This window comes from Mustela lutreola, chromosome 6 (genome assembly GCF_030435805.1).
Source record: "Mustela lutreola isolate mMusLut2 chromosome 6, mMusLut2.pri, whole genome shotgun sequence".
Lineage (NCBI taxonomy): Eukaryota > Metazoa > Chordata > Mammalia > Carnivora > Mustelidae > Mustela > Mustela lutreola.
The window spans coordinates 119094384-119102908 of NC_081295.1; the positions used below are offsets into that span (position 1 = coordinate 119094384).

Here is an 8525-nt window from a genome sequence, read left to right on the forward strand (position 1 = left end):
TGTTACTGACACTTGCGGCTTACTGGACGCAAGGCATCAAGAATCGGCAGAAGCAGCTTCCAAACCCTCTTCAAGGGCAGCTTGCTCTCCTGGTAGCCCTGTGTGTCCTGCCATTGAAAACTGATGGAGGAACTTTAAAAAAATATTCCAGCCAAAACCGAACTAGTGTCCTGTCCTGTCTTTTTAAAAACACTTTAGCCTACAGTGAGTGTTTTCTCTGAGTGACAGTTTTAATAGTCTTTTGGAAAAGTTACTGTGATTTCTCTTTAATTTTAAGAGAACTGTTGCAAGTGTGCACTCACATAAGATCAGTGATAACCAGATCACTGGCTGGGAGTGACTCTGCTGGTCCCCAGGGTCAACTATACTGTTGTGAAAAATCAGAGCAAGATTATTTTTAGGTTTGCTTGAGAACAGAATCACAAGTACTAGATCTTAAGTTGTCTTTCTAGGAGGTTGTGGTGAATGGGACTGAACTTATGCTTTATGTCTATAAATGTTGTCTTCTAAAAGTATTTTAAAATATTTGAGAATATTAGCCAAATGATGGCTCTCAGTTGTTTCTCCATTGTGGAAGTGCAGCTCAGGACCTGGCCCAACTACTGTGATGATTCGGCCGGCTTGAGGCCAAGGTCCTTTTCCCAGACACCAAGAATGGAGAGGCATCTCTGTATTAGCTGGTGGGTTTGGCATTTCCATGCTCTAAGAGAGGACTTGCCTGCCATGTAGCCAAGTAGAACTTGGGTCCCAGGGCTCACCACTATGACAGCCATTGAGTGAAAAGCTTAGGGAAGACCGAGCACACGGGCAACACCTCAGTCCCCGTGGACCTAAAGGCTGTCTCTCCTTTGTCAGGAACACTTTCTTGTCCCCTAGCAGATGCAGCCTTTGAAAGCTTTGAAAACTATGCAGCTCAGGTAGGCGCTGGGAAACTGGCCTTTAGACCCGGAGTCAGATACAGGACTTCTTTTCAGGGTTTGATTATTCATACCCTCTATTAGCATGGATAAAGCCAGCCTTGCTGCCAGTCCCTAGGTGCTGAGAAGTGATTCCTCACAGAGAGAAGGGCAGCCTTCTGCCTCAGACTCCTGAGATTTGCAGTCATGCCTCTGGCCTCCATTTTCACTCGAGTCAGCTTAAGCCAAGGCTCTGCGGTAACTACCACCTGATGCCTCTATCCCTGTTTTCCTTATTAGAAGAGGCACAGCTGTTTTAGGAGAGGTGTCATGTGATACCAAGTTAGTTAAAATAATTGACCTTTACTTCTCCTGTGGATAGAGCTTGAAGAGTTGCTAGGCCCCAGAAGAGAATAGACATTATTGCCAAATCCTGCTTTTAGGCTGGGGTTGGAGACTTCAGCCACCAGAACCTGTTACACTGGGTCTTGGAACTCCAGTGGAACCTGAAATATGGATGGGCCTCCCATGTCCAGTATACCTCCATCCCACTGTTAGGAAAGGCACTTCCTGCTTGGCCTCCTGCCATAGGACACCCTGGACAGGCTGTTCTTGGAATCTCTGCCAGGCTTTTCCTCCACAGCTGGTATTGCATTGCCTGTGTTCTGTGATCCATTGTAACACCTATAATCCTGCATGTGGGGAGTCTAGATGATAAAGTTGTTTTGAAATAGAATTGGCTCCCTCTCCCTTCCTCAAAGTAATGGTAGTTAATTTGGCTGGGTGGGTGGGTGGGAATAGAGTTTGTTCTCAAGCTACCTTTCTGCACCAGTAGAACATCAAAAACTTCCAATATGCCATTCTCTGGGTGAAAGGGATTTAGGTAGCATTTTCCCCCTCAAAAGGCACAGAACCTCAGCCACTAAGTTAGAGGATCAAAAATCCATAATCTGAGCTAGTTACATACCTCACTGAATGTCCAAGGGCCAGAGCACTTACATGGAAATCTGAAAATGCTCACATGTCTTTGTTCCTCTCTCCACCAGTTGCAGAGGACCCCTTTTATTTACCGTAAAATGGAAATGTGCAACAGCTCCTTGGCAAAGTCATGAACTCCCTTCTCCAAGCACTCCAGACAAGTCATAAGGCTGTTAGTTGCATTATAAAGGCCCACATGAAGTGTAGGGAACTTTGGTCTGGAAAACAGTTAAATTTAAGGGGGAAATACTTCATAGAAAACAAATGCTTTTTTTTGGGGGGGGGTTCTTTTGTCTCTGCATTTTTTTCCTGCACAGAGACCTTTGAGCATAGTATTGGTTCCAACTCTTGTGGGAATTCTAGGCCTTTATTGCTTTCCTTGGATTGTGCTGAATGAACAAGTGCTGGGAACTACTGAGCGCAGTTTGTTTTAAGCTTCTACACTTTCTATTTCTGGTGCATGTAACCTTCGACCAGGCCCTACAGAATGGAGACAGAGAGCTCTTCACTCCCCAAGCCCATCCTTGTTGATCGGGTGGTACATGGCCGCTGAGATAATTCCAGTCTTAGCCTGTTTGCTAGAGGCGTAGTTCGCTTGGGGACTGGCAGACACTGGGCCATTTTAAACACCACTGCTCTTACCAGTTCTGTGCCCTTGAGTGGGTTCCCTCTCTGAGTTTGGAGATCTTGGCTTGTCTCAATGGATCTTTTTGAGAATTAGAAAGAATAGGTTAAAGTGCCCCAGCAGCACCTGGCATGTTCGTTGATGCTCCATTCACCCTGGCCTGCTCCTCCTCCAGATTTGCACGGTCGGGATTTCTTTGATGATAACCACCAAGCAGATAGGAACATACTTCTGGTCTTTTGAGGCTTGATCTGGGGGAGGAAAAAAATCAAAAGTGATTTCAGTGTCTTCCCCTGAAAACTCTACAGAAACTTTAATCTAATCTCATGATCCCTATTCTTAGCAGATTTGACCTCTGGCCTAAGCATGACCAAAAGAGGGGCTATGCTTTCTTGGAGGCCTGTTTTTCAGCCTTCTGAGCCATGCACTGTATTGACTCCTAGGACTTTTTTATTTATTTTTTTAATATTTTATTTATTTATTTTACAGAGATACAGTGAGAGAGGGAACATAAGCAGGGGGAAGTGGGAGAGGGAGAAGCAGGGAGCCTGATGCGGGGCTCGATCCCAGGACCCAGGGATCATGACCTAAGACAAAGGCAGATGTTTAACAACTGAGCCACCAAGGTGCCCCTGACTCCTAGAACTTTAAATCTTGGGAAGACTTAGAGTGGAACCTGAGCTCCTCTTAGGGAAAGGGACCTTATCCAAGGTCACTTGGTGAGCTGGTGCAGAGCTGGGAATAGAACCCAGATCACCTCTCAGTTCTGCTCCAACTATATTCTGCTGCAGTGGGAACAGGAGGGTCTTGAATCTCTAGCCTGACCACCGCCAGAGTCCCGCCTCCCCCTGAGACCCGGGACCCTGGAGCCTGTGACCAGATGGTGGCATGACCCCCAGATACTTGTGTCCCCAGGCCTAAGCAGGTATCTCAAAACTTGATTTTGGAAGGGCCAATATTCCTGTGACTCGGAGATGTCTGACACTCCAGGTAGTAGGCTGGGAAACACCTGTCCTCTTTTAGTTATTAATTCAACAAATGTTTATTGGGTGCCTGTTGGGCCAGGCATCATGCTAGATGCTGGGAAGATGGAGGCAAACAAAACAAAGTCATACTGAAAAAGATTCTAATCACTGGCTATCCTGCAGCCAAGCACTATTTTCCCTCCACAAAGAAATCTTTTTTTTTTTTTAAAGACAAATTCTGACTCCCTGCATCCCATCAAGCTAATGGTGGGAAATTTTATCTCCGTCATTCTTGTACCTTCTTATTCTAATTATGCCTAGATTTGGGATTCCTTTTTTGTTGTTGTTTTTAAGATTTTATTTATTTATTTGACAGAGATCACAAGCAGGCAGAGAGAGGTGAGGAAGCAGGCTCCCTGCTGAGCAGAGAACCTGATGTGGGGCTCAATGTGGGGCTTGATCCCAGGATGCTGGGATCATGACCTGAGCTGAAGGCAGAGGCTTTAACCCACTGAGCCACGCAGGCACCCCTAAATTCAGGATTCTTTTTTTTTTTAATAAATTTTTTTTTTTAATTTATTTGACAGAGATCATAAGTAGGCAGAGAGGCAGGCAGAGAGAGAGGAAAGAAAGCAGGCTCCCCGCTGAGCAGAGAGCCTGATGCGGGGCCGATCCCAGAACCCTGGGATCATGATCTGAGCCAAAAGCAGAGGCTTTAACCCACTGAGCCAACTAGGCGCCCCTAGATTCAGGATTCTTAAGGTAGTTTTCAAGCATCAGCAAATTCCCTCAGGTCATTTATCATGGTTACGGTTGAGACACCTGCTCTTGGTACCCATTTGGTCCCTTTGGTCAAGGGCCCCGCTGCTTGTAAGCCACTTTAGGGTTTAGGACATTAGGGAGGCTGGTCACCTGTTAACTTCTGGCCTCCTAGGTGCTGGCATTGGCTGGGTCTTTCCAAAGAGCACACTCCTAAAGCAGGGTGGCTTGCATGGAGACACAGGTCATTCTCCAGAAAGTTCATGCCACTGTTGTTTGGTCTTGGCAATCTCATGCTGAACATAAGGGAGAAGTGAGACCATGAAGCCTTTTCCACCCAGACAAGTGGCTCCGAAAATACCTTTGAGAATTGAAAATAAACCTTATTATCATGTGACAGGGGAGAGGCAATGTGGGAGAACAAAAATCAGACTTGAAGCTTTGTGCAGTGGCAGCATCGTAGCCAATGAGGTTTATCCGAGGCGCGATTGTTGCTATTTGAAAAATCAGACTTGGGTTTGAACCTTGGCTCTGCCTTTTCCTACCCATGTGACTCGGAGCCGGTCTTTTAGTCTCTGCGGTGAGATGGACATGAATTAAATGAGTGTGGGAGGGGCACCTGGGTGGCTCAGTGGGTTGAGCCTCTGCCTTTGGCTCAGGTCATGATTTCAGGATCCCGAGTTGGGCTCTCTGCTCAGCAGGAGCCTGCTTCCCACTCTCTCTCTGCCTGCCTCTCTGCCTACTTGTGATCTCTCTCTGTCAAATAAATAAATAAAATCTTTAAAAATAATAATAATAAAGGAGTGTGGGAATCCTTACCCGGCTATAGGGTGAGGGTTTTTTTTGTTTGTTTGTTTTTAAAGATCTTTATTTATTTATTTATTTATTTGACAGGATTAAAGGTAGGCAGAGAAGCAGACAGAGAGAGAGAGAGGAAGGGAAGCAGGCTTTCTGCTGAGCAGAGAGCCCAATGCGAGCTTGATCCCAGGACCCTGAGATCATGACCTGAGCTGAAGGCAGAGACTTTGACCCACTGAGCCACCCAGGCGCCCCTGTGGGGTGAGGTTTAAAGACAATGTATGCAAAGCTCTGAGTACCATGCCTGTTATCTAGGTGCCCAATGACAGTTCCAGTTTCTGCGGCAGTCTTATTGTTGGTATAAGGGTCATTAACCAGAAGTAGCCTACGTCTGAGGTTTAAGGTACAGAAAATGGTGGATGGGGATTTTTAGCAGAGAGGTTGAGAACTTGCTGTCCAGCAGGAAGGCAAAGTTGGTGCTGATGCAGCTGTTGAAAGATGAGGACTGGCCCCCTCCACTGCCTTCCCTCTGTCGGGATGGCGTGATGGAGTAGGACTGCTTAGCAACTGGCAGTGCTGAAAGTTGGCCTCTTAAGGTTTCGCATGGCAAGGACAACCCTCGGGCTTTGTGCCGCGGGGCTTCCTTCTGGCTCACTGGGGACCATAGATTCTTCTTCTACTTGGTTTGATTGTCAAGTTGTACCTGCTTTGTTTACCATCACTGACTGTGTTCACTCTCTTCCAGGGGCTCCACGGGCCTTACCCCTTCGGCCAGTCTTAAACGGGCATCGGCAAGAAGAAAAATTAACAAAAGACAGAAGGCCTGACTTTGGGGTGGGGGGGGAGGGCAGGGGGTTCCTCTGGATTGCAGACCACACCGCATGGACCCCTGGCTCTGACCATCCCCCCATCCTGGAAGAAGAAAAAGAAGCAGAACAGACTAGTTTTGAGTAAACTCAGTATGCATGTGTGAGTGCTGAATCGCGGAATGGTGTTGAGGCTACTAAGAAGAAACCCATGCAGCCGCCTTGGGTTTTGTGTATTAGGCGTCAGTCTAACAAGTCATTAGGTCACTCGGGAAGGAAAAAAAAGTTTCAAATGGGGGAAAAAAGCCATCTTTTTAAACAAAAATTATTTTGCCTACAGACAGGTTGTAGTTTTGAGCACATGTTAATTTTTTCCCCTTTCCCCACTTTGTTTTTTTTTCTTTCGATAAGGGATAACATACCCTTTCTAGAATAGCTGCTTGCTCTGGAGGCGATTCAGGTTACCAGCTGGTGTGTCATGTTGGGAGACCCTGCAGGCCCATGCTGCAGGAGGGCAGCATGTGCTGCCCGGCTCCAGCAGTCTCGGACCCCATTTGTCTGTAATGGCATCAGCCAATGAGTTATCACCCTTTTCCTCCTTTTCTCTTTAATCTTCTGTTGATTTACACCTTGGACATTTGTATCTGTCAACCCCTGTGGCTTGCTACCATCAGAACCTCTCTGAAGACCCAACTTCCCTGTGTGGCCAGCAGAGGAAGCCTTGAAGACAGATCTTGGGCGACATGGAAGTTTCTGAGGCCGAGAGGTGTCCTTCTGCACACACTTACGACAACTCAGATTGCTTTTCTTCCGTGTTTCTCTTGGCAGAGAGGAATGCCATCACGCTTACTGCTCTTTTGGATTCTTCATACACAGCGGCTCCCCATTCACTCTGGGAACAGTGCCTCTGGGCTGCGTAACATGTGTGTGCCACGTGCTCGCACATGGGTGTTGGTGCAGCTCACCAGCAAGTGTGCAGCGGGCAGGTGGAAAGGTGTCCAGGCTTCTCTGTTATGACACAACTCCCTTCCCTGTGTTTCCCGCCCCTTGTCCTTTGCGGTATTTTCACAGCCTGTTAGTGGAGGCTGAGCTGTTAAGGTATGGAAATACAGCCCCAAGCAGGAAGTTGGCCCTGGGGAGGGGCCGCAGTTACTGACTGTGATTTTGGAGACTGCAGTGTGATGAAATGAGATCCCCCCCGACCCTGAGCAGGATGCTTGGCTAGTGGGCGGCAGTGGGCGAGGGGCAGCCCAGCTGGAGCAGACGCTGCTTGGCTGGCTGCCCGCTTGGGCACGTGGCCCCACCAGCATCCTGTGGATTGCAAGCAGGTTGAGCTGTGGACCTCTCTATGGGAAGCTTGAATCAGGCTAGAACAGCTGTCTGCCAAAGATACAAGAATATGCAAAGTCCCTCTTCTCTTTTCTTCTCACCCCCTCCTTCCCTTGAGTCTTGGTTGGTTTGCTAGCCGGGGATGTGGATCTAGGGTGCGGTTGCCAGGTCACCGGCCTGTTCCCACACCTCCACCATCTCGGGGGTGTGAGACCAGCAGGGAGGCCAGGTGATGAGCGGCTGCAAGGGGTCATATAGCCTGGGTGTGGGTGAGGGTCTGCCTGCCTGTCTGTCTCTGTCTGGGTGTCTGAGTTCCAAAAATGTGTGTTGTTTGTTCCTCCTCATCCTCTTCTGAGACTGTTGTTTTTTAAAGCTTGATTGTGGGAGAAAAGCTTGTATGAAATTCCTCCTTCACCTCCCCACCTCTCAAAAAACAAAGGGGGAAACACTTTGGTGCACTGGAAACGTGCTGGGGGAGGGTGGAGCCAACCCGCTGAGAAGGTCTGGCAGCTGGGGCTGGGATAGGACTAAGGCTCACACTGGAGCAGCCGTTTTCAGTGCACATGAGTGCCCCATTCCTGAGCAGAACAGAGGGGAGTCCCCATTGGGTGCCCAGGCTATCACTGGCTCAAGCCAGGGGCTCACCATGACTTTCTGTCTGAGGGCCCTGTTAGGCCCAGATTGCCACTACTGTTGGTGCCAACCTCCTGGGACATGGCCACCCTGGAGCCCACACACGCCCAGCCCTCAAAACAGCACATCTCCAGCTGTTGCTGGCAGGATCGTGGGAGGCTGTACATCCCCTGGTTTCCTGGCTTCCTCGTCAACCCTGCACCTGGTGCACCTTCCCCATTGTCCAGGAGGGCCTGCCTGCCTTTGTTCAGCAGGGGCTTTCGTAGGTCGCCATTTGTGAGTCCGGCTCTGCCAGAGGCATCCTGCTCCTCCTGTTGCTTGTAAGGCAATGTGACTGTCTCAAGCACGTTGACTCCCCTCCCAAGAGCAAAGCGTTTCTGTACACGTTGGAGAGGGGAGCTCCTTGCAGAGGGCAGATCAAGCACAAGTAGTGTGTTAGGAGTCAGGGATTCCATGCCCCCCCGTCCCCGGGGCTGGGGGCTGCCAGTACCATTCATTCTGTCTCCTCTCACTGGTTTGAGTTCTGAGCAGTGCCCGGAGCCCCTCTCTTCCCCGTCCTAGTGTGGTGGTAGAAGCAACCCTCTCAGCCACAGTAGGCTTTGCTCCTCTCGGACTCTTCCCCAAAGGGCAGGCTGCCTCTGGGCAGGACCACCAGTGTCTGGCACCCTTGAGAGGAGGCAGACGGCATCCTTAGGCGCCTGGGCCCAGTGAGGGAGGCAGAGGGGCTCAGGGCTGG

General features: G+C 49.1%; 1 protein-coding gene and 1 pseudogene across 2 annotated transcripts in view; both read left to right on the top strand.

Annotated features, from left to right (window-relative positions):
* Positions 1 to 7621, top strand: part of ILRUN (inflammation and lipid regulator with UBA-like and NBR1-like domains) — a 93453-nt gene extending 85832 nt beyond the window's left edge. For both annotated transcript variants that reach the window (XM_059178582.1, XM_059178581.1), the window contains one exon: positions 5767 to 7621. In XM_059178582.1, coding sequence (XP_059034565.1) covers positions 5767 to 5802 — 36 coding nt within the window. In that variant the 3' untranslated portion in view covers positions 5803 to 7621. The remainder of the gene's footprint in view (positions 1 to 5766) is intronic.
* Positions 4661 to 4737, top strand: LOC131834879 (U4 spliceosomal RNA; annotated as a pseudogene).
* Positions 7622 to 8525: the final 904 nt, after the last annotated feature.